Source organism: Acomys russatus, chromosome 11 (assembly GCF_903995435.1).
Source record: "Acomys russatus chromosome 11, mAcoRus1.1, whole genome shotgun sequence".
In the NCBI taxonomy this organism is placed as follows: domain Eukaryota; kingdom Metazoa; phylum Chordata; class Mammalia; order Rodentia; family Muridae; genus Acomys; species Acomys russatus.
The window spans coordinates 32765432-32793153 of NC_067147.1; the positions used below are offsets into that span (position 1 = coordinate 32765432).

Consider the following 27722-nt stretch of genomic DNA (forward strand, 5'->3'; position numbering starts at 1 on the left):
ATCTACACTGCAGCACCTATTCCAAGGCTGTTCTGCCACTACTACCTTCCCTTGTTCCATGATGACTATGCTATGTTTATTAGGTAACCAAATGGTCAATGCTGAAAAGAACTATACCTAAGATCTGTATCATAAACCCAAACAAAACCAAATTCAACAACAAATTTAAAAAGAACCAAAAAAGTGTAGTTTAAAATGATAAATAAGCCATGTGATAAAGTAACTTTAATATGAGGTCAATGATACATTTACATTACTTTGCATTAATATCCCTGGGAAACAACTTCATATGGCCTATGAAACCCAAAACATCTTTCCATGAAGGACAGTGAGAACCTCCATCACTTACAGATGAAGTGCACTGCACAGAAAGATTTCAGACTTTGCAAGCCTTGGAACTTTGGAATAATGGGGCAGGATTTGCTGCTGAGCATCTCAATTTGTAACTTTTGGGCATAGTTGGCACACAAACCAGGCTAAAATTTTGGAACATGCATTGAAGATTTAAAAAATATGCAAATAGTATGCTTGCAAAAAAATTTACAAATTGTTTTTTGGGCTGTTTTTTGAGACAAGGTATATGTAACTCCAGGTGTTCTGGAACTCATTATGTAGATCAGCTTGGCCCTTGTACTCAATGGGATCCTCCTGCCTCTGCCTTCTGATTGCTGGAATTGAAGATATGCACCACTAAAGCTGGAATAAAATAAAAATTTAAAAGATACACATAAATATGGTGATAGCCAAGGTGTCTGGCATGGTAAAATATAAATCATAGTAATAATTTCTTCTCTTAACAGAAGAATGCTAAGATTACCAAAACATTCCCAAGATCCAAGTGCAATTTTTGTCTCGATGTTGATTGTGTGTGTCTGCATAAGTAACAGTCTGTTTACATGGTTATATACAACATTTTCTAAGTTAACTTTCTTAGGATGAAAATAAATGGGTTTAACTGTGATTTTCATGCATATGTATTGTTATATTTTGTTCTTATTCACCCCCCTTTTCTCCTTCTATTTATTTTTAGTGGATTTCCCTTATGTCTATTTTTAAAGATTTAAAAAAAAATTTATTTCATATGGATCAGTGTTTGCCTTCATGTACACTTGTGAACTACATGGTGAATAAATAGTGTATGGAGACCGGAAGATACTGGATCCCTTGGCACTGGAGTGACAGGTGGTTGTGAAGTGCTAGGAACTGAACCACGCCCTCTCCGAGAGCAGAGTACCCTTACACACTCAATCATTTCGTCAGCCGTTCTCAGAACTATTCTGCTTGGCAACAGCTACCAGCTTCCATAAGGGCATACATTAATAGCCTTTAATCCCCTTACTTGCAGTTTCACTGTTCATAGTTTCAGGCACCACAGCCCACAGGTACTCTGAAAGTGTTAAATGGAAAACTCACAAAATAACCCATGTTATACCACAAAATAATTAGTAATGTAATCTCACAGTATTTTGTGCCATCCAATCCAAATCCAATCACTGCTCTGTCCTGTGCCTCTACACCAAATATGCTACACATCCACTAGTCACCGACCTCTGTGGTTAGTTTAACTGTTTTGGTGTCCTGATGTTTTTTTCATCAAGTGCCCCTCTTTTTCCTTAATAGTGACTACACAGATAAACGAGTGCTGAAGCTAGAAATTCAATTATTCCAACAATCTAAGTTAGAAAGCAAAGCTTTTGGATTAGTATATAAAGGAAACCGACATATGTTTTGGTTGGTTGGTGGTAGCAATTAACCTTTTGTATTACATTATGGTTAAAATGTCATCTATGGGTGTAGAAACAGAAAAAATGGAATCTCTTCTTTAAGTCCCATCAGCAGCCAGGTGGCATATAAGAGGGATGGATCACTATGTTGATTATTTCACGCCACACGTACCCTCTGCTGAACCTCTTGCATGGAACCAATGATCCTGTCCAGCCTATATTTAGACTGGAAAGACTGAGAGTAAATTGAGGATCCAAGTAACAAAAATCTGTCTCTAGTTCTAACGCAGTAGATTTTTGCTAGTCAACAATAAATTTTTACACATTTATACTTCTACCTTGAACCCCAATTTTAAGTATTATTTTCTCAAGTTACACCTCAAGTAAGATGCCTCAAATTATTATCAAATAACTAGTTGATTGTGTTTTTTAAGATCACATACCTATACATTATAGCATGCATATATACCAACAGTGACCTGCAGGGCTAACAGCAGGTGTTCAGTTGAGATAATGTAGCCAAGGGAAGGGACTCTAGGTATAGAAGGACACTGTATGGCTTACCCCCTGGTTTCAAATTAATGCTGGTCTTTTCAAACATAAATGTTTACATAGGCTGATATAAAGGGACTTACAGCTGATTGTGTTTAAATAAACCAACCTAAAGCCTGCCTCCTGATAGTAAAATAGGCCTGAAGGAATTTCTGAAAAAAAGGAACTAACATATTTTCAAAGCCACATTGATCAATAATTAGTTCAGAGAGAGAATATATTATAGCTAGACACAAATAGAGATCAGTTCAAATAACATAAAATAAAAACATCTTGAATCAAAGAGGTAGCAGAAACTCCAAGCTGGAGGCCTACATGGTCTACACAGTGACTTCCATGTTGCTCAGAGGGACAAAGGGACAAAGGGACACTGTTTCAAAAGACACAACAGAAACCACAAAGACCAACAATCCCCACCACAACAATAACATCCCCACTAAGAAGACATATTAATTATATAATTGTGATTTTTTTTTTCTTCTTGTTTCAAAGGTGGTCTCAAGTATGGAAAGAAGGACAAAAGATCTGACACTAGTTCCAAGAAATGAAAAAGTCTCACATTTTATGGTCTGAAATTACACTTTGATTCTGAAGCTTGTGGCACATCTTGAAAAGACAGGGAAATAGGTGAAAATATAATTTTAAAAATTGATGTTAAGCATAAGATTTAAAAAATTCCTCCCATTTAGACTATGGGTTACTGTGTGTAAATATGATTCTTAAAATACTAATTTATCTTTAATATAGACACATAGGCCTTTTTTCGTGAGACAAAGATCAACTTCACAAAAAGAAAAATGATTAGATCATAAAAGAAATTTGAAAAAGGAAGGAAAGCTGAAATCCTAACAACGTCACTGATGGATGCTAGTGACCAGGTTCCACACACTTAATTCATACCTACGCTCCTTACGCGATATGGTTGCTGCTTAAAATTCAAATGTAAACATGAAGTAATTAGAAGCCAGAATATATTTACCTTACTTAAACTCACATATTGAATAGTAGTGGAGATTAAGTGGTAATATTTGGTCTGTGGGTCATCTCAAATTTGATTTCCTAAGTCAATTGTACATTCTAAAGAATTTAGAGATTGTTTCTGAAGTTATTTTTATGAAGTATGGTTGTTTCTCTTTGTTTATTTCTTAACCCAGCTATCATGAAAATAATTGAGATTCTTTCATATTTGTTTCTAAGGCTTTACAATACAATCCTTAATTTTGTCCTTAACCCTCTATGTTATTCAAATCCCCAAATTCCTTGCTTTTTCTTTCTTTCTTTGCTCCCGCTGAATCTTCTTCACCTCTCCTGTGGCTGAGTGCCCTGCTGAATCATCTACTCCTTCTAACTCCTCCTCCCCTGGCTGGCAGGAAGTCCGGCCCCATTCTCTTGCCTGCTCAGTGATTGGCTATAAACCGCTTTACTGGCATACAAGGGGACAATTGGGAAGCAGAGTTTATATAACATTGAGACAAGAAATCCTCAGAACAAGGCTTTAATTTTTTTTTTTTAATCAAGATACCTAACTAAATCATTATAACCGTCTGTTTAGCAGATACAACTAGTAACTAAACATTAATTGGTTTTCAATATTTTCTATGTCTACTAAAGTCTGTAACATTGCACTTAAAAATGATTTCTGAGAAATTATTCAATTGTCAAAGCCCAGAGAAAATATCAGTTGTACACTTTCCTAAATGGCACAGCTTAAGAAAATAAACTCACAAATGGGGCTAGATAAAATTAAACAGGAATAGTAATAAATTTGAGGACTTACTACTGTATATATGGAATATGGAAAATGAGAACCAGAGATAATGAACATGATGATTTTAAAACAAGTCACAATGACTTACATTCTATCCTATGCAATTTGTAAAATACAAGATGATGAAGGAAAATTAAGCAATATGTTCAGTTCCAAAAAGAATAATAAGTAACTGGTCTGAATTTTCTCTAAATAAATTGGCTGGTAAGCCAAATTTACCATAGGTTTCTGGCTTTATAAACACATTTGGTCTTACTGATAAATGAGGTAAAAATGGAGTTCTTTTCTTTATTGGAATTATACCGTAATAGTCTAAAAATACACACGCGCGCGCGCACACACACACACACACACACACACACACACTGGACTTTTAGAGAAAAACAATTTATTTCTTAAAAAAGATATAGTAATAAAGTTTTAAAATGTTCACCTATTTATTTCATAGGTCATGGTTATAACAGCTAATACAATAATTTAACTCATGCAAGCTGCAGGTAGTACATTAAACAGATTAATGAAATAGTCTGTACTCATGTATGTGCTGATAATGGGCATGCTTCTCTTGGCAGAGAGAAGGTCAGCTGCCCGTGGAAAGAGGGGCATGGTAGAGATAAACACCTCTTTTACGAGGAGCCTCTTCTCTGTCATGGTAAGCGTCTTCTCTGAACTTACAGAAACTATCATCTCCCATATCCTACAAAATTCTGTTTCAATGGTTGCACAAGAAATGAAGATCAACACCTGACAGAAGGCATTAACATTGGTCTTTAAACTGTGTAAAATATAGACTATAAAATAAATAATGTCCTCTCAATTTATAGAAAATTTCCATTTTCAATGGTTAGGAGATATATACTCAAAATTTAACCAAAAGTTCTAAAACAATGCATTCCATAATAATTTTTCTTGAGGTAATTATTTAGTGAAAGAAGGAAAACTATGTGAAGATACAAATGTCAAATAAAATGTGGCTATTTTTAAAAACATCTCCATAAGTATTGGGTATACAAAGCCTACACTTAGGGTCTTCTGATTTTTAAATTTCAAAACATTCTTGTTCAAGTACCAGATATTAACCTGTGATTTTAATAGAGCAACAATTCCCCTGCACCTTTTATAGCTGTAGAATTTGTTACACAAAGGGAATGGAAAATACCTTCTCAGAGGCTGAGTGAGATTCAAGATTCCTTTTAAATTGGGTGTGGTGGTTCAAGCCTTTTTTTAAAAATTTTTTTAAATTAATTTATTCTCAATGGTCATCCCATCCCTTGTATCCTCCCATTCCTCCCTCCCTCCCATTTTCCCCTTACTCCCCTTCCCTATGACTGTGACTGAGGGGGACTTCCTCCTCCTGTATATGTTCATAGGGTATCAAGTCTCTTCTTGGTAACCTGCTGTCCTTCCTCTGAGTGCCACCAGGTCTCCCCCTCCAGGGGACGTGGTCAAATATGAGGCACCAGAGTACGTGAGAAAGTCATATCCCACTCTCCACTCAACTGTGGAGAATGTTCTGTCCATTGGCTAGATCTGGGTAGGGGTTTAAAATTTACCGCCTGTTTTGTCCTTGGCTGGTGCCTTAGTTTGAGCGGGACCCCTGGGCCCAAATCTGCCTATCATAATGTTCTACTTGTAGGTTTCTAGGACCCTCTGGATCCTTCTACTTTGCTATTCTCCCATGCGTCTCTCATTTAGAGTCCCAATAGGATGCCCTCCCCTCTGTCCCAGCTTCCTGGTAAGTGAAGGCTTTCGTGGGACATGCCCCTTGGGTTAATATGCAGATATAAGTGAGTATATGCCATTGTACAAGCCTTTAATCCCAGCAGCCCAGAGGCAGAGGCAGGCAGTCCACTGAGAGCTCACGCCTGATCTACATAGAGAGTTCAGAGTCAGCCAGGACTACATACAGAGATCCAGCTTCAGATAAGACCACACAAGGAGAAGTTATTTTCCCATTGTATAACCAGTACCAAAAGCTTCAAGATGATGACAATGCTGACAACAACATGTGCTGGAACTTAAGAGGAATTAATATTCAACATTTACTACTTGGCATTTCTCATACCAACTACATTATCATCACTTCAAAGTGTGCCAGAGGGCAATGCTTGTCTAAGCTCATCACGCATCTCCAGCCCTTAGCTCATCCAAAAGACACTCAAGGTAAACCAACAAACCCCATAAACTAGGAACTCTTGAAACTTGGCAATTTAATCTACAATAATTCAGTAACAAAGAGAGAAATTACAACTAAGTATGCTATATCAGGCCTGGAATTTCAGCTACATGGGAACATGAAGAAGGAACATAACAAGCTTAAGGTTAGCTGAGGTAACAGAATGGGACCTTGTCTCAAAATAAAAGTCAATGTATGCTGGAGATATAGCTCAGTGTAAAGATCCTGTCTACGCTTTCCAAGCCTGGAGTGAAAAAACAAATATTCAAAAGATTAAGGTGCCCAATATAAAACTGATGCCACAAAAAGGAACAGGTTCTCACTGATGAAAACTAAAACAAAATGTTAACAGCTAGCAGGGATGATTATAAAATAATAATAATAATAATAATAATAATAATAATAATAATAATAATAATAATAATGTATTGTTATCATTATTACTCCATGGCTGTGTACTACAATCTTCTATGAGCTTTCATTTATATACTTTCTCTCAGCCCTTTAAAAACATGTGGGATATTGACATGTTAGAAATTACATAGCCAAACAAACAAACAAACAAAAAACAAACAAACAAAAAAAGAAATTACATAGCCATTTTACAGTTGTATTTTCCTAGAAACCAGCATGAGAATGCTTGTGATAGGCTTAAGGTAATAATTGTCTTAGCTATACAGATCAAGGTGGTTGGAGCATGCGTTTAATTCCAACACTAAGGAGGTATGTAACCTGAAGAAATAAATGATTGGCTCTTAAGTTCCAACAGTCCGGTCTCTGTGAGTTCCAGAGACCCTGTCTCAAAACAAACAAACAAAAATAAATAAATAAAAAGAACAAAAAAGATTTCTGAGGCAGTTTAGAGAAGGTAAAATTGTTATATAAAACACTGTTTTGAAAGTCTAAAGATATACATTTTCTGATAAAGAACTATAATGATAACAGAAATTCACATTTTCAAAAGTAAATTTTACTAAAGAGTCTGTGACTACTGTAGTGTGATTCTGCAAGAATTTTTGGTTTTAGTCAGTTAAAATCAATATAGAAATATACCCTAGAGCTGTGTTTCAATGAATTCTACATTTAACCTAAATGTCAAATTCAAAAATATGTTAATTACATATAAAAGCTATTGCCTACAGGGTAAAAGTAAATCCTAATTTCGCACCTTAAATACTCTAATACCATTGAATAGCAGCATTTGCCAGCTAAATATAAAAAAACTACTTTAAGATACTATCCTACTTGATCTTTTACCTTGTACTTTTAAATGACAAATTAATGTCTTAATATTATAACAATGAGAGGCACTAATTAAAAATATTTAGTTAACAAAAGTATTCACTGTGCAATAAGGTGCAATGATAGCTCATTTTCAAAACAAAATTATCATTCAGTGAGATATTTAAACTGTAAACTAGTCAAGGACAGAATAAACTATAAAGCAATACTATCTTTAAATTAAAACATCCTTTTTACCATATGTGTTAAAATATGAATGTATTTATAACGTTTATCAATAAGATGTATGCAGATAAGAAATGACTAGCCTTTTCAATATCTTCCTTTCATTTGTTTTTATTGAATATTTACTTAAAATTATATCACAACCATATATTGCACTTATACGAATATTCCTCAGTTAGATGCCAAATTGTGGGTAATTAATTTCCCTTGATATTTACATTTGGTGGTTATTCTGATCAGCTGTGACACGTACAATTAGTGATTTTAACGGTTATTAATTTCAAGTGTTGCATTATACTTTAAAGCTAAAAGCAGGAATTGCAGAACTGCAGCATTTAAAGGCAGTATGGGTACAATGAAAATACGACGACAGCTTACAGCGGCACTGATGTCCCTCTATAACACCGTGGAAACAGAAGCCTTTTGTACTATCAGTGACAACTGACCGACTGATAATTTACACAAACCCCAACTACTATACAAAGAGATTATCAAACATTTAAGTTGTCATATGACTTCAGGGGCTCATAAACAGATTGCAGGATTAGTATTGTTCGCAACATTCCTACAAGTGCCTACTCTATACAAGGCCCTCAGCGAACAGTGTGCCTGTACCTGAAGAAATAAAGGATGTACTTCTAATGAAGGAAATGGAGTAGTACACACATAAAGACATTAAAAGATGACAACGTAAATTCAGAATCTTTCTATGAAAGCTCAGTATGCAAGTGTGTTGGCAATTGTACAGTGTTCTCCTGTGCACGTTCCAAAGAGTTGGTGCACAGTATTAGCCTTAATGAATAGCATCAGAAAGATGCATATCAACTAAAGCTCTTCTTCATTTATCTTATTCCATTATAATGCTTAAATATACAAGTACTGATTTTGCATGGGTTTTCCTACAAGGAAAAATCGGAATTTAAATTCTTCGATTCATTATACAAATATTACTAGAAATATTTAATCTATCTTTTTCTTTGATTTTCATACAATAAAGTAAAAAATAATAAACATTTACTTAACCAAAATCTAAGTTGAAATGGAACCATTAACAAACAAAAGGATAAAATATATATTTAAGAATATAGAATGACATGTTTCTCTTGTGTTTTAAGCTTATGGACTGTCGTGTACTACAATATCCTTTATGCATGTGATATTTCTAAGGCATCATTTTAATTTCTTGCTATTTTACAACTACAATTCTATAAAAAGTATGTCTTCTGTGTTACCTTGTAAAGTTGTGTGTACATGTAACTGTCACTTACGTATATGAACTAAAGGTCCCTTCAGAGTCTAAGGTCGAATTTGCTCTTCTTCCATTTTGACTTGAATCTCCTACAGACAAAAAAAAAAAATACTGAAATTAAAGAAATTGCACAACTGAGTATTTCAGTTAAAAAGCTTAGTGTAACAGACTACGTAGTGTCACAGTGAAAACTCTGAAAACCCCAGACTCACGTCACTCCCCTTCCCAGGTGTCTTCTGTGCTTAGAGCTTTTGAGCTAAACACTCATGTGGAGGGCAACACACAAACCAAGACCAAACTCTTCATTTGGGTAGGACACTGCCAAAGTAATTGCTAACAGGAAAAGTAGAATATGATGAGGTTTTTAAAAAATGAATCACAGAAACATAGATGTTTATAACCCATTTAACTGCATGCTGATATTTCTGAACAAAGGCAATCTCTGTTAGAGAGCAGAGCCCTTTTCTACCCAATAGTTTAGGCAAAAAGATAGAAGCAGAGACCAGAGCTGAAAGTTGTTCTACTACCTAGCAATCTTCTCAGCAGACAGGTGAAAGAAAGCACAGCACAGGGAAACGGTGACACAGAATGCATATCAAGGAACCCTCCAGTATGTCTTAACATTTCTTCCAAATATGTTTTTAACTGTTTAATGTTATGTTTAAACTGTTAAAAAAAAAAAGCCTCAGCAATATGAAACACTGAAAGAAATTTCACCAAAAGACATGTGTATGTTTTCTGTAATAAAATTGTTTTCACTTAAAAAATAAGAATATCTGTGAAGTTAAATCTAGAAATAAATATGTATCAGGTTCAATATTAAAGAAGAAAATAAAAAATTTAACTATGTTAAAAGCTTAGCAATACCCAACTGTAAAAAATTATTATAGTTAGGAATTTGGTAGTTAACTTCATTAAATATATATTTTAAAATACTGTTTTTGCCAGGCAGTGGTGGCACATGCCTTTAATCCCAGCACTTGGGAGGCTGAGGCACGAGAATCTCTAAGTTTGAAGCCAGTCTGGCCTACAAGGTGAGGTTAGGACAGCTAAGGCTACACAGAGAAACCCTGTTTCAGACAAAAAAGGAAAAAAGAACAAGAAAAAGAAAAAAAAGAAAAAGAAAAAATGGTTTTTATTAAGCAGTACAGTATTAAATATGTAATTTCTTCCACAAAGCAAATTATATACTTCTAATCATGACAAGGTAACTTTCAACATCGTTTTATATTTAAAAGCTTAGTTATTTAATTATTTGTCCAATTTTAACTTATAATTTTGACCTATTATGAAATATATAAGCTTTTACTGGAGATTGTAACAGTAGACATAGTCATATGAAAAGTAACTATAAAGATTTCAGTTTCAAAATGAGATTAAAATTTTTGTATATTATACTAGGTACTTTGATTCCATAATTATGCAGTGGATTAAGTGGCTACAGAGAACAGAAGCGTACACTGTATGGCAGCCTTGTGTTCCTTAACCTAAGAATACTGATCCTACCTAAGACCTTGCAGGTCTGATCAGCATCATTCACATGTTCAGAAATAGATCAGTTCCCTTGCTGAGCATTTTAATGTATTTCTTTTTTTCAAGTTATCTTTCCAAACTGTTTCTCATCACTTATGTTTTATTAAAACATAAAATAGATTTCAGCATTCAGAAATGGTGACACATAAATGTTTAAAATGTTTACAGTTACTGTAGTATCTATGTTAATTCTTTGAATACATAGATGAGGTTAAACATAGATATTATTTTCATTAAAAATAAAGGGTATGATCATAATCTGAAAAGACAGAATGAACAGTATCTCAGTTCACTAAACAGAAATTTCCTGCAGCACATGCTCTTCAAAAGCATACAGACACTTCCTGTGTGGCACTCGGTAACCAGTCCTGAACAAGTATCATGATATACACTGAAAATCAGACTTTTCTTTCTTCCTTAAAACTAAAGATTATGTTAATTTAAAAAATATCATCTACAGAATTCTTGCTCATTTAAGCAGGATTTTATAATATCAAATATAAAGAAATCATTCAAATAAGAAAAGTTATGAGACTTTTGTTTGTTTTGTCTGTAGTTTTGTTTTTTGAATGTCTCAGTATAGCGCTCAGGCTGGCCTGGAACTAGCTATGTAGATGAGGCTCCTTCCTCTGTCAGGTCTGAAAGGCTACCACACAATGCCATACCTAGCTCTTTTCTTTTCTTTCCTTCTTTCTTTCTTTTCTTTCTCTCTCAACAGCTATATTTTATCATAAGGTATTGCAAAGATTTTTGTATATGTTCTATAGTTTGTAATTGTCACCAGTGAAAAGGACACATTAACTGTAACTTCATGATGCGAACGGCTGTAATAAGGAAACAAAAAGCAGATTTTCCTTTTAAAAAACATACTAAGTAAGGTGTGCAACTGTTTCACTAGCAACATTTTTGAAAATTTTTAGAGTTTGTTTTATGAAGAAAAGGCAATGAAGTTTTGAAGTGGAAAAACCGCTTTATCCTTTCAAGCTTATAGTTAAAAAATTATAGGAAATGTTTATTGAAACATCTGTTCCTTACAGTTATAAATTCTCAATTTTAATACAGATTCTTTAGATTTTGATTTTGGAGGAAATTATTTTTGAAAAGTTTACAAAAATTCAGAGTTTGTAATTCCAGAAAATTGTACATTCAATATATTCTGTCTTATATGAATTTTTATTTATGAGAAACATTTGGAGGGGCTCATAACTGATAACCAGGAGAAGTCATAGACAACAGAAAACTCATCCTTCATTTCAACTGTGACATGCTAAAAGCATTTCTATAGAATAAGAAAACACCAAATAAAAACTACAAGCAAATGTTACTCTATTACTGATGCTAATTTGCTTTTAAATATAGTAAAGTTTTAATTTTAAAAGGGAAGGAAATAAGTGTAATCACAATATAATCTTGGAACATATTGTAGTGTTCCCCAAAAATAACAACAGAGGGTGCAAGAGAGTTTAATATGACATTTTAGTTGTTATAATTTGGGAAACAAGTTGTCAGATAACCAGCAATAAATGAAACAAGTCTACATAGACTGATTTCCAAACAGACAGACAGACAGACAGGCAGACACACACACACAACCAAGGTAAACTACACAAGTTTAAGTGTTCATGTAATACAAATACTGCATTGTGTTTTAGGATAATAAATTTCCTTTTGTTTGAAAAGAAATTTAACTAACAAATGTAAGACAAATTTTAGAATACAATTCTGATTATAAAGGTATTTTAAAACCTAGTGTACAAAGTGACCTGAATATTTTAACTCAGCATATATGATTTAAATATGTATATAAATTACACACAACTATACAGGATACACATTCAATGTTATATGATAATTTACAATATATAATAGTTTAGAGATGCAATTTACCAATTCTTGTGCCTACAGATGTATGAAATTTACATACTATTGGATTTTTATCAATTGGTAAACAACTTTGTAAATTGACTTCATAATGCAATTAAAATAGTTGGGCTCCTCTCTTATCACCAAATGAAGCTTTCAGTATAGGAACTGGGTTACATCTAACTGAATTGATGGCCACCGGACCCCATGGGAATCTCCAAACAACCCAGGCTGTTACCAAGGCAATAGTCACCCCTACAATCTAGCAGCCTGGATAGAGGAGGATGCTCTGCACACTACCAAAAGAGAAATGTAAACACCAACGAATCCCAAACCCTTTGATCTACAATGGGGTTCTGCTTGTAAGATAAAATGGTGGCACAAACCTTGAGGGAGTAACTAATATCTGGTTTGACTTAAGACCCACTCCATGAAATGGAACCAATCATCAACACTACTTAGGTGACCAAGAACCAGGGACCTAGGGTAAAAGCAAATACTACTCCTCTAAAAAAGCAATGAGTAACTCTTAAAGACTAATTCTGCTATGCTCACAAATCAACGGCTTGATCAGACACCAACAGAGAAACTTCCTCCTGCAGCAGAAACAAATAAAGAGCTCCACAGTCAGACATCATGCAGAGAGTGAAAGACCTTGGATCACTCAGCCCTAAACGAGATGTCTTCATCAAATCCCTCTTCTCAGGACAAAACAAAACAAAACAAACAAACAAACAAACAAAAAACCCAAAACCAAAACCAAAAACCAACCAACAAACAAAAAAGCTCCCTCAGAAGAGAAGGTAGAACAAGTGTAAGAGCCAGAGGGGACGGAGGACACCAAGACAACATGGCTCTCTAAATCAACATGATCTAATTTCATAGGAGCTCAACTCACAGAGAGTGAGGTAGTATGCACACGGCCTGCATGGTTCTTTATCAGGCCCTTTGCATATGTACTATGACTTCCAGTTTAGTGTTTTCATGTAATTCCTGATTATGTGAAGAAGTGGGTTTTTTATTCTTGTGCCTTCTCCTGGGGCCTCTTTTCCTTCTGTTTTTCTTGAACGACTCCAATGTAATACTTTTTGTTTTATGTTATTATATTTTATTTTTTTATGTTTCACTATTATCTCTTAGAATCCTGTTTTTCTTTCTTTTGAGAGACAGAAAAGGAGCAAATCCAGCCTGGAGGGAAGGTAGGAAGAAGCCAGGAGGAGTACAAGGAGGGAAAGCATAACCAGGATATATAATGTGACAAAAGAATCTACTGTCAATAAGAGACACAGTTGGAAAGATGTAGCTTGGTTCATTCAAAGGAAAAATGTTCATTTGTGTTGGCTTAAATGAAGATACAAATCCCCATTATTTTGAAATCCTAATTTCTAACATAAATGTATCTAACTTATTATGACACAGTATAACTGAAACTTAAAATTTAAATATGAGTAGACTCCAGATACTTTTTTTTGCCTTAACTACACTCATGTTGAGATAATGACATTTATTGGTTTGATCCATAAACTGTTGAAATAATGCTAAGGGAAGTTTTACAGTAAGTTTCTATAGGGTTTTCCATATACAAATATCTGTCTGCTTCAAAAAGAATAAGACATTTTAAACTAGGTTAAAAATCAGCTGGAAAAACACTATAAATAAGTGTAGTTACTCAACTGTCCCTTTCATTTACATCTGAAAGCACCAAATTTGAAAGTATCATATCATTCTAAGTATGAATACTGTAAAACACTGCAGAGTAAAGATAGGCTAAGTCCAATTAGAGAAATGTTTTTGAATATTTAAGATTTTAGTAGTGCATGGGGGAGGGATTTGATTCAAATGAAGATGAGAACAAAATGCAATTAAATATTTTTATTACATTTAATATTCTCAGAAAGTATAAGATTAAAAATTATGATAACATATAGTCATGTGCTGATACAGAGTAGTTAAAAGAAAATTGTAAACAGTCAGTTTCATCTATCAAGATTGCAGTGACTTGGAATACCATATCATTTTCAAAATTGAAACTAGTATCATCCACCACAGACTGATAATTTAGGCAAAAATGAGGCCTGACTGTTAAGTAAATAGATGAAATTAATTAATACAATAAGTTTCAACTGTCTTTATTATTTTTAATTTATCTACACTGTAAAGACCAAATAATGGTCCAATTTAGTTCTCTGTGTTTAAATCGTCATTTTAACAAATGAAAATATTATTAGAACGAAAATATTTTCTTGTTTGGTTGGTTGGTTTTGGTTTTTTGAGACAGGGTCTCTCTGTGTAGCCTTGGCTGTCCTGGATTCCCTTTGTAGACCGGGCTGGCCTTGAACTCACAGCGATCCACCTGCCTCTGCCTCCCAAGTGCAGGGATTAAAGGCGTGCACCACCACACCGGGCTGAAAATGTTTTCTTGAACAACTTCCTGTGGCACATTATCTTGTCTCAGAGACGAGAGGTTCCACATGCCATCAGAATCTTCATGCTACCTTCAGCAGCACATTTGTTTCTTTGGTTGGTTGGTTGTATTTTGTTTTGTTTTGTTTTTGAGACAGACTGGGGTTTGATTGGTTGTATTTTGTTTTGTTTTGTTTTGGAGACAGAGTTTCTCTGTGGAGCCCTGACTATTCTTGAACTTGATCTGTAGACCAGAATGGCCTCAAAATCAGAAATCCACCTACTTCTGAATTCTGGGTGCTAGGATTAAAGGCATGCACCATGACAGCCCATTTTATCACATATTTTAAACAGCAAAAAAAGAGACCAAGGAGATGGTGTAGTAGGTACAGTGCTTGCTCAAATATACACAATACCTGAATTTAGATCCCAGTATCAATATAAAAGCTAATATGTGCAATCACATCTGCAACTCCAGTTTGAGAGGACAAAGATCTCAGTACTCCTTAGTAAATAAGTCCAGCCAATTCAACAAGCTCCAAGTTCAGCGAAGAGAAATTGTCTCAAAAATTAAGGTTAAAAAAAAAAAAAATAGAAGTGGCCATTTAGTGTTGATCTCTTGCTTCAAGGAATAGATGTATCATACACACTCAAATATGCTCACAAAATTAAAAATAAGAAAAGGAGAGTAAAGGAAAGAATTCAGAAAATTTATGAGGGGTGGGTGGCTGAAAGTGGTGCTACATTTTCTTGAGGATGTGGTTGAAATAGCAGTAGGAAGAACTTGCTGAGTTGGGATGTCAGCGGCTATCACCTGGAAACAGTTATCTTCTGTGAACTGCAAACTTAGAACAAGTGACACAAAACTACATAGTGAATCCTGAGCCACATAGCTCTACCAGACTGTGAGGACAGGCCTTTATGCCAGAAATCAGAATACAGCTGGGCAAGTGATTAAAAGAAGGTGATATTGAGACTCTAAAAGGTTTCCTAGATGACTTGGATGATTCATGAAATCGTCCAAAATAATAAGCTTCTATTACGCTGGCAGCTTCATCATGTGGTTCTGATATTAGAGTCAAGTATATGAAAAGGAGGCTGCAGAATCTCTCAGCAGCTCAGCAAAGCTGCTAAAGGCACGCGTGTAGCATGGGCATCCCCACAAGGCCACTGTGTGAAGCAGCAAACGTGAGGCCTGGATTTCGCTGCAGATGCCAAAGTCATAGGATAACTGCTAAAGGGAGCTACTATCAGGGACTGAAGACAGCCCAAGAGAAGAAAGTGACTGTAGTCCACAAAGCTGAAAGGAGTTTGAAATCTGAAAACAGCTTTGACATCAGACATGGAGATTCAAAGTTTGGAGGTTGCCCAGATGGTTGGTTTTCAGTCTTACTTTAGTCCAGTACTTCCTCACTATTTTCCCTTTTCTCCCATTTGGATAAGTAATGTACATCCTGTGCCATTGTATGTTTTATGCTGAAAGTATGTGATTTGCCTTTTTATTTTAATTTTATAGGGGTTACAATTAAGAGATTGCCTTCAGTATCAGAAGAGACTTTGAACTTTGGAATTTTAAGCAGTTTTGAGACTGTGTTAGACTATGGAAACTTTTGAAGTTGGGCTGAATGCATTATCATGTGGCCACAAGCCTATGGTGGTCAGGGAGAGAATGTGGTGGGCTGAGTAAGAATGGCCCCATAGGCTATATATTTGAATGCTTGCTCAGCAGGGAGCGGCACTATTAGGAGGTGTCTGCCTGTGTGCTGCCATACTTTCTGCCATGACAATGAACTAAACCTCTGAACCTGTAAACAAGGGCCAATTAAATGTTTTCCTTTATAAGAGTTGCTGTGGTCATGGTGTCCCTTCACAGCAATACAACACTGATTGAGATAGTAGGTATCATGGTAAGAATTGGTTATATAAGTTTAACAGATACCAAGGCAGGAAAGGAAGGGTTTTAAGTATTAGTAGAGCATAATAAAGTCTTCAGTTTTTAAATGATAACTAAACTTCAGTTAAATGTGTACATGAGGGAGACTACATAAGTCTTGAGATGTTCCTGATGACAAAATAGCTGTCAATATTGAGAACAGCATTAGCTTCTGTTAAGTATGGCAACTGAACGCCTTTAAAGCTTTACTATTTGAATCACAGTTGAATTGTTCATTCACTAATTTTATTAGTATCTAATCTTGGTGGTTTTTTTTTTTTTTTTTTAAGATAGGCACTTAATATGTAGTTTTGGCTGTCCTGACACTCACTATTGTAGACCAGGTTGGCCTCAGACTCAGAGTTCCACCTGCTTCAACATGTGTCACCACACCTGGCTATATCTGAAAATTTACTGAGTATCCACTAAGTACTAAGTATATAGCTCCAGTTTAGGGAATTGGGAGTAATTTTGTGAAGAAAACATGATTAATTAGGACACAAGAGGAGATGACATACAAGACGATCAATTCTGTGTCCCTCTGTGTGAGAAGACAGCGGACTAAGCTAGTCAGTCAAGGTACACCGTTGGAATGATCTTTCTGTGCACTGTGTAAAGACCATCTTTGTGTTATTCAAATGCTGACTTCTGTAGCAGCAGCATTCTGATTACAGGCTGGACTTTCGTATTGTTAATCTTTTGCTACATGATATTTTCTACACACTCCCTCCAACACCTTCTGAACAGCCAGCAGCTGAGGCAAGAGAGGGTAGGCAGGAGTTCCAGCAGAGGTAAGAGTTCTGGGGAGGAATCTGAGGGGGAAGATTCATCAGCTGCATGTGGAGGAAGAAAGAGACTGAGAGACAGGAAAGGTAACAAGACAGGACGGGTTCAAGACACTTGGCAGAACATACATTAATATAAAGGGGTTAATTTAAGATAAAGATAGTTGGGAAAAGCCTGAAGGCCAAGCTTTAATAAATATAAAAGGTCTCCATGTCATTACTTGGGAGCCCGTGATCTGCAGAAAGTCCAGTTATATTTGGTCCCCAAACATAGACCCCCCCCCTACATAGTACATGAATGTGTGATGGCTACCACTGGCTGTCTTTACTACGTGTCTCTCGCTCACTTCGTGTGTTTTGTCAGTTCTATTGGTTGGAGAGACATACGTAAAATGAAAGGGGGAGTGAGCTGTCAGAAGACTATAGCCTCCACTGCCCCTGAGATACCACATGACTTCCTGAAGGCTCATAGGCCACACTGGGCTGGCTGCCATACTGCAGTACCCCACTTTCCAGTGGCGGTAGCCACACAGCTGGCAACTGGCTACTGCCGTTGCTATGATTACACTGGCAGCTCCCAAGTGTTGCACCCACCAGTATCCTTGTAATAACCAATGTCTTTCTCTGGTGTGAGACATTCCCACCATGGCTTCAGACATGTGCCCTCTTAGTAGGGACACTAAATTACTTTTGGCTTATCCAGGTCACTCAGAGGAACCCAAAATCTCTGACTGTTTGCTCAGTCATGCTAGAAGAAATTGACCTCTCCTTTCAGGCAGCTTGCTTCCAGCTTGTTTAGTTGTTTGACTGTTGTTCTAGGTCACAGAGGGTTCTGGTCCCTGTGTGGAGGAGGGAAGCAGCCCAGCCTTTTATCCAAGGGATCCAATGAGGTGTAAACAGGGGAACTTAAGCAGCTGGTTGTACCCCGAGAAGTGCCCCGGTCACACTGCTGGTTTATGCCTCCTTCTCTACAAGAGACTTGTATAACTGGAAGACCTAAAACCCTCCATTTTCAGATAAGTTGGAGGCTCATTTTTTTATATATACCAACGAACTTGGGATGGTTCCTAGCAGGTCCTGGCTACCTTGTTTACAACCAAGAACAAACAACAAATCCAGATGAAAAGTAGGGAGTTGGTGCTGGGGACACAGAAGGCCAGATAGAGAGAACCTTTCCCTGTCTATCTGCAGAAGGTGGAATCAACCCTGTGTTCAGTTACATAAAATTTCAGGCCACAACCTTATCATTCTCCTGCCAGGCAACCCCATAGGTTCCCTACCCGATTGTCTTGAGGTGACTGACCTGATCCAATGTATCAGGCCTGATCTGACTATGTCTCAGTGGTGACACCAGATGGAATAACAGAAAAAGTATTGTAAGCAGATGGGAAACAGCTTCTCTAAAACAGGATCAAGTATGCAGCAACAGCAGTGATGATGTAAGGTAAGACTATCTGGCACAATCTTTAAGTACAAAAAGTTGAGGTTTTAGCTTTGACTAAAGCACTTCAATGGGGGTTATCATCGTATATACACTGATAATTGACATGCCTTTGCCATGGCCCATGGCCCAGGGGCTCTATACAAAGAAAGGGGGTTGCTAACTTCAGTAGGGAAAGAAATCAAAACTAAAAAAGAAGTCTCAGCCCCATTAGAAGCTATTTGTTTACCACTCCAAAGGACACCATAAAGGGGATTCCTCTGAACCCAGAGGCAAGAGAGTTGCTAATGTGGCCACTCCAAAGTGGCCCTATAATCAGTGGGGCCTTCCAAGAATTTTGGTAGCCCAGCTTAGTGGACAACGTGGAACACACCCCGGAAGGAAACTGGCTGGGCCAAATAAGAACTGTCCAGTGGCCACTGACCTCGTGGCCACAAGAACGGCTCAACTTCCCAGACCCAGGGGATAAGTTCCACATTCTGAAGGCCTCATCACAGACGCCATTTTTAGATGTGCCATCTATGTTCCCCAAAGCAGGAAGAAGATGCCACAGCGGATGCAGGCTAGAGGAAATGAGCCTGGGGAAGACTGGAAATGGAACCTTCTGGCCTTCTGTCTTGGGCCATAAATATAAGCACCTTCTAATGATGGGTGAAGGTCTACCCAACCTGAACAGATACTGCCGCAATACTACAAGGAAACTTCTTCAAGAAATAATTTCTAGGTTTGGACTGTCCCTAGCTTTGGGATCTGACAATGGCTCAGCTTTCACAGCCAAAGTCTCTCTAAATCTATAAAAGGTATTAAACATTAATGGGAAATTACATTGTGTGAATAGGCCACAGAGTTAAGGTTGGATACACTCCGACCAGATTGGTCCTAGAACCAGGAAAATTATTGGGCCAATGTCCTCTCCTTTGTGCTGAGTCTTAAGTCAATGTTCTACTTCTATAAAGAGAAACCATGACCATAGCAACTTTTATAAAAGAAAACATTTAATTGGAGGTTTCTTACAGTTTCAGAGTTTTAGATCATTATCTGCATGGCAAAACAAGCAAGCAGGCAATCTACATCTGGATCTGAAAGCAGCAAGAAGAAAAACTCATATCCATAGAACCAGTGGAGAATGTCACAGGGCAAAACTTGCAAAACTTTTTCCACGACTCCCCAGCTAACTATCTTAGTTTCTATTAAACTACCTGCTTGTGCAAAACTCCCCCATAGCTGCAGAATAGGGTACCAGGATGTGGATTTTTGCCTTTAACAGCCTCTTGGGGCAACGATTCTGTCTTGAATATTTGCGTATAGTTAGCCCCAGCCAACTACAGAAAAAACTTAACATTTCACTATAAATTGTGCCTGAGTAAATTGCTCCTGGGATTCCTGTAATATGAGAGTTCCAGGACTGCCATAACTAGATAGAAACCCTGGTTCAGTCCCTACCCCTGAAAAAAAAAGAGATGTTAGATGTAAATTTGTGCATGATTCTTAATTTTCAAAGCAGTTTTACTACTAGTTGTATATTATTTGGTAGCTATGGTTTTGAAAAGCCTTATAACTATTAACATTCTACAGCAGTATAGCTTCTGACAAGGAACCTGAAACAATATTTTTGAGCTGCTAGGACCCATAGGACAAAAAGAATAACTTCAGACATGTCTGACCTAAGGGCTATTCCTTCAGTACACCATTTATTTAACTTGGGCCTAAACTCCTGGACCTATACTCCCAAATATGGGATCAAGTCAGACCATTGAGGATGAGCTTTCCCTAGTGTTATGTCTTCAGAAAATACTGTTCAGGAATGAAGTATCAGAACTGAAACAGTCACGGTAGTAATGGTGTGCTTGCCCATAATCCTAATACTTGTGAAGATTTAAAAAAAAAAAGAGGTTCACAAATTTTGGTAGCCTTTTTGATGAGACCCTCTCAAACCAAGTAAGATGTGACTGCCTGAGCCAATCCTTCCAAAGGTAACAAAAAGCAAAGTAATCAAAATTGATCATATGCATGACCACAAGTTCATGGCCTGCTCAGGACATGCCACACAGGAATTCTTGGTCAATCAATGAGTCTAGTTTTCTTCAAACTGATTTGTCAGGAGCCATAGGACCTTGCCTGACCTGCCCCAGTGGCTGAGAGGCCCTGCTGGCTGAAAGCCACAGCTGTCTGCGTACTTGAGATAATTATTCTGCCTGGCAACCACAAAGATCCAGCCTGACCTTGAGAAAGAGAACATTCGGTGTATCGCGACTTCTGAATAGTCGCCCCACTCCACACCTGCTGTCCTTGGGCCTGGCCCAGAAGATTTTGTAACTTTCCACTGCATTCCTTCCTACCCCCCGCCCTTTCAGAAGCTCACTTTAAATTTGGATACCCCCTTACAATAAACGGCCCTCGACAAGTAACGTTTCCCTGGGCCCATGTCTCTGTTCTCGCCCAATTCTTTATTCACAGGTCGCGACCCTCCTCGCCACTCCACGAATAACTGAACCCGCGGGTCAGGGACACTGATCAACCATAGATTAGCAGAAGGAAAACTCTTCAGAGACTTTAAAACCCCCAGGCCTAAAAAAGAGACTGGAATTGGGAGAGGGAGGGTCCTAGTCCTGCCTCTGCCTTGCAGAGGTTCTATTTATCTGTGTGCCTGCTGTGTTTCCTGACCCCAAATAAACACATTTCTTCAACTGCTGTTTCTGTTTGAGAATCCTCATAGCTACATGTTGGGCTTCAGATTTTTTCTGCCTTTAAATTCTTATAATTGGCAGAAAAAGTAAACATGACCAAAGATCCCTAAACTATATCAACCCCACTCAGTTATAATTGAAGGTGAAAGAAAGACTTTGAAAAACAAAAGCAGATTAAAGGAATCAAGGACGATCAAGCCACTCCTACAGATAATACAGGAGTTTGAAGAGAAAGACAAACATACTAAAGAGACTGTAGGACGAAAAGTAAACTCTATGATAGTGTTAAACAAAAGGAATCTAAAACTATCAAACACTATGAAGTCAAATGACAGGGAGCAATATACACCGTTCAGTTATAACTATGAATAGAAATTTTCCAAGAAATTATCTAAGATACAGACTAACAGCTTGGATTAGAAAACAGATAATCTTTTTGCTGCCTCCAAGAAACACACCTTACTGCCAAAGATAAATACTATTTAAGGATGAGAATGTGGAAAAATGTAATCCCAACAAATGGAACCAGAAAATAAATATACACTACTATTCTAATGTCTGACAAAATAGATTTCAAGCTAACTCTTGTCAGAATAAAGAGGGATTCTGTTCAAGTGGTAATCCATCAAGAGGAAATTATGATTTTAAATATATATGTACAAAACATAGGCTCATCTTATATTTGCAAAACAAACAGTACTAACTTTGAAATTCACAGACTCAAAAACAGTAATAATGCAAAAATTTAATGTTGTATTCTGACTTTCGACAGATGAGCTGTACAAGAAAAATCATACATCAAATGAACCTAACCAACATATATAAAACATACTACCCAAATATTGTATGTTTACCTATACACATTATTCTCATTTTACCATGAACCCTTCTCTAAAAGAGATCACACAGAATACAAAGCAAATCTCATCAAATATAGAAAAACTGAGTGTCTGTATTCTATCTGATCAACATAGGATAAAGCTAGAAATCAACAGCAAAATAAACTATAAGAAATTTACACTATATGGAGATTAAAAAAGACATTATTGGGTAATGAATGGCTCTTGGCAGGCAATTTAAAAGTTCCTAGAATTAAGTGACAATGAAAACATATCATATCCATATCTATGGGCTATAGTGAAGGCAGACCTTGAAAGGAACTCTAAGTAGATGCAATTATTTTTAAAATTAAAAGTTATTTCATGATGATGAATTTGTTAAGGCATTGGGATAAGAGTAACAAGACAACTCCAAAACCAGTAGGCAAAGAAAAATGACAAGCATCAAGGCAAAAATAAATAAATAAATAAAAATGAAAAAAGAAAAAAACCTCCAACAAAAAGCAAAGGCCCAATGAAATTAAGCGTTAGTTCTTCAAAAACCATAGCAATATTGACTATTGACAACAGACACTTTTGAAATTCAGTGACTTATAAAGACAAACCTAAAAAAACAAATAACAACAAAAATACCTTCTATATTCTTTTAAGCATGGTGGTGCACGCCTTTAATCTCAGCACTTGGGAGGCAGAGGCAGGAGGATCACTGTGAGCTCAAAGCCAGCGTGGTCTACAAAATGAGTCTAGGACAGCCAAGGCTACACAAAGAAACCTTGTCTTGAAACCACCCCCTGAAAAAAACTAAACAAAACAGTTGAATTTCTAGATATATATGATCTAACAAAGTAGTACAAGGAGACCTGTAACGGCCAGTAAGCTGAAAGCAGTATTTAAAACTCTCTCATTTAAAACATTAATACTAAACCCCAGTACCAAATGGATATAACATAATATTATAACAAACCTTCAAAGAACATCAATATTCCTAATACTATTTCATAAAATAGAAAAAGGAAGAAGCATTTCCAAATTCTCTTTTAAAATCCAATATTGTTCTGATACCAAAACTGGACAAAGACTCAATAAAAAATAAAGAAAAAGAAAAGAAAAAATGATAAGCAAACTCTCTGATGAAAAAGAGATGTTAAAATTGTCGATAAAGAAGTATATTCCAAAGGAATTCAAGAACACTCATTATGATCATGTTGTCTTTACTCCAGAAATGCAGGCATATTTAACACTTTTAAATCAATAAATGTCATTCACCACTACAGTTAAAAACTGAAATCACATATCCATTTTAACTGATGAAGGTCTTTGAAAAATATCTAACATCCCTTCATTATAAAGACCTTACAATAAAACTAGGGAAGGATTGGGCATATTTCAATACGACAAAGGATTATCTATGACAAACTAGTAGCCAACATCATCGTAAATGGGGGAGGGATGTCAAGGTACCTGCACTAAAATCAGCAGCAGGACAGGGGTGCCCATTTTCACCACTCCCACTCATTACAGTGCTTGAAGTCCTAGCCAGAGCAGTAAGACAGGAGAACAAAACAAATGAGAAATGAAGAAGTCTATCCTTGTTTACAGATGTTATGATTCCACACATGAGAGATCTCAGTCTCCATCTGACAAACACCTGTAGGAAAGTGACATGTTAGAGGTTATAAAATTAACATATCTGTTAGGTTTCAAACTTCAAAAGGCACTGCTGACAGGACTGCGGACAAATAGACCAAAGCTCACTCTCATCTTTCCTTAGGAAAGCAGTGAAATGAGCTTCTACCTGCCAGGAAAAGCCATTTCCCTAATGACATGTACCAAAGCTGATGCTAACTTCCAGGTAGCCAATGGCCTCTTCCTTCTAGCCCATAGCCCCTCCCTCAGCCTGTTCTAGTTCATCCTTACCCCACCCTACAGCTACAGGTGTTTATCGCCCAAGTGGTTTTTCTTAGGTCTCATTCTGCTCTTCCTATCTATGATCAGTGGTTTGGTAGCTTATCTGCACCCTTGCTTACAATATCCAAAGTAGTGGCCTTCCTTAACACACTCACGCACGCACGCACGCACGCACACACGCACGCACACACACACACCAGACTTGGAAAATAATCAGGGAAAAAGATCTCTTTCATAATAGCCTCATAGAAACAATTTTGGAATAAAGAAAAACCAATGAAACTTTAAGATGCTGAAGAAAGAAGCTAAGGAAGAGACCAGAAAATGGAAAGGCATCCCATGTACATGTATTGATGGGGTTAATGTTGTAAAAATAGCCATTCTAATGATACAATCCAGGAGTCTGGACTGGGGTTCATTATCTCTGCCTGTTAAAGAATTAGAAGGCAGCAACAGGTAGCGGCAGAGAATTCTAAACACAACAAACAGCAGCAGAGTCAACAGTGGAAGAAAGGCATTTACCAGGAATGATGAAACACTCACATAGCCGATATACAGTGAAAAAGACCTTCTGAAATGCCTGGTGGGGTGGGGGTTGAGAGGGCCACAAGGATGACTAGGAAAGTTAAAAAATCCAGCCTGTTCCCAAGGTCTGTCTTTTTGGTTTTCTGTTTTTAAATCGCTGAGGCTTTCCTCCCTAACTTAGGGATAGTCAGTATGAAGAAAGATAGTATGGATAATTGTGCATAACCATTGCTGAATGTGTCCTGGTCTGGTTTGAACTTGAGCCAGTCCATGGGTGTTGGGGGCTGCTGGTGAGACAAAAGCTTTCAAGGTCCTTTTGACTCAAGTCAGAAGGATGAGGGAGAAACCAGCCACCTTGTAATCTCACCTCTCTCCCTATCTGTCTACCTACCCGGGGCTCTAACTTCTACTATCTCATGACTAAAAGCAATCTACACACTCAGATGTTATGGGGGCCATGAACCGAAGGACTAGGAATTAGATCCCCTTATAGGCAGGGAGATCAGGAGAATACACTCTAAAGTAAGACATAATATTAGACATATACTAGACCATCAACAGCAATGCAACAGGTTAATTCATTTTTGGTTCACAAATCTGTGCAACTACACTCCCAAGATACTAATTTCTCTTTTGAATATTTCACAAAAAAGAATATGAGATCCATCACTGAGGTATTGGTAGTATTGTTACTTGTATCAAAAACTATTTAAAACATTTTTAATCCACACTAGCTATTAATTCTCTTAGTACATATAGTAAAACTGGCCACCAAACAGAAGCTGCGCACTTTCTGCCTAATCACAACCAAGTCAAGGTCTCACTACAGACCTGTCAAACGTGTAGGAAAGCAGTGCACTTATCCCTATTTTCCACTCATGTGATTCCTACAATATTTTCTGTATCACGAAACTCTGGAGTACAAACTACAGTACTCAGGAAATGATTATTTCTTTGTTGTTTGTTCCTTTGTTTCTGAAACACAGTTGCCTATACACAGCACTAGGTTGGACTCTAACCTTCTCTCTTCACAGCACAGCCTCCAAAGTATGTTGATTATAGATTTGCACTACTATGCCTGTCCTTTTTTTTCTTCCATGCCTGTCTTTTAACTTTCTTTCCTTTCTTTAATCTTTGTGTATGGCAGGGGTGAGAGAGGGTGAGTTCAGGCACACACACACACACACACACACACAGTTGCAGCCAAAGGATAGTCTTGGCAAACAGTCCTTGCCTTCTACTTTGTGACAGATTTAGGATCTGTTAGTGCTGGTACATGCAAGGCATCTAGCCTGTGTCTGTCTCCCATTTTTGCATAGGGGTGCTGAAATTGCAGATTTGATAGTGTGGCAAGTTCTATAGTCACTGAGTCACCTCCTCAACTCTGAACTACATCTTAAAGATGGTCTGAAATGTAGTGCCCTTTTAAAAAAACTCTACTTTACTTGTGGTATTTAGATCTCAACCTCCCTTCCAACCTCCCATCCCTATGCAGGAGAGAGAAGGTTAGTGGGGAGAAGGAGCCCTTTTACTCCTCTCAGCTGTGTAGGTAGAAGGGTCTTTGAGCTATACCAATCTCTGTCAACGGCAGACTCAACCAGCAGTCTCCTCCAAGCCACTCACCCCGAAGCATTTCTCTCTGCCTGTCTGTTCTAAACTGCTATAGCAAAAGTCTGTGGTCTCTTCAAGCTGCTACGTGACACACTCCAACACGGCACACCACACCATGCTCCCCATGGGTTCCCATTTATATCCTCAGAGCCCTAGCCCACTCCATTCTGCATGCTACATGAGGAAGGCCTTACCAGCTGGCAAAAGTCATGTCCAAATGAAACAATTAATAGCTATGGAGAAACTAAAGCTCAAACTAAAATCTCACACTTGGAATTAAAACAAAACAAAGCAAAAGTATGTTTACGTAAGATAACTAAGTTTACAAAGAAACCAAAACTTCCATCACACTGAACTGTGTAAGTATTCGCCGGATTAAGGGAAAACCTGAATAAATCCTCTCACTTTACTTGCTTCTGGCTGATGTTTAAAAATTGTTAATTTTAGAAGTCATTGAGTTGAGAGATATTACTCTCCTGATAGGTTGGTTATAAATGACACACCTAAAGATCCTAATGACAACAGATGCCTAAGAACTTTTTTGTGTCTTGGAGGTTACAAAGTCTTCACTTGAGCATGTTCAAGGGGTTGACCTTTTGATGTCAGAAGACCTAAAATTCTCGAGTCAGATCATACTAGCACCATTTTCTGAACATGTGTCCATGAAGAGCCATGATTTGATTATTCATGTGTAGACACTGATTACCAAAAACCACATTTCCTCAGGCGATGAACACCATGATTCTCCATCCCAAGAACACCCTGGACATGAATAGAGTGATGATCCTGGAGTTTTTCACTTCAATACCCAGCAAGTAAACTTATTTTCAACTTGATAATTCTTGTTGGCAGACAAAACTGCCAACATTTGACACCACCCCTTAGGCGATAACCCATTGAACAATATCTCTCAGTAAGAAAGCCAGTCAGTATTTACATCTATGTAAAGAAATATTTATCTTGCCATTAACAAGTTTCATAAATAAAACCTGTGATACAACTGATGAGAAAAACAAATATAAAGAGTATCTTTATTAAACATAAGCCAAATTGTTACTTCATGGTAAATAACTAAAACAAAGAGGGCTTAGAAAAATCATCTAAGACAATATTCTTCATTCCTCTTCTATTAAATAATAAAATTACTTACTAATCACGTTTTTCCTCACTCCAAGCAACTATTTATTTTTAGTTTTGTAATTACCAGTATAATTTTGGTTTCAAGATACTAATATATGGGGGCTGGAGAGATGGCTCA

At 37.0% G+C, this 27722-nt stretch overlaps 1 protein-coding gene across 1 annotated transcript in view; it reads right to left on the reverse strand.

The window, feature by feature from the left end:
• Positions 1-27722, reverse strand: part of Tbc1d5 (TBC1 domain family member 5) — a 414735-nt gene that overhangs the window by 219909 nt on the left and 167104 nt on the right. Inside the window, exon 4 of the mRNA XM_051153048.1 lies at positions 8956-9025. Within this exon, the coding sequence (XP_051009005.1) occupies positions 8956-9025 (70 nt within the window). The remainder of the gene's footprint in view (positions 1-8955; positions 9026-27722) is intronic.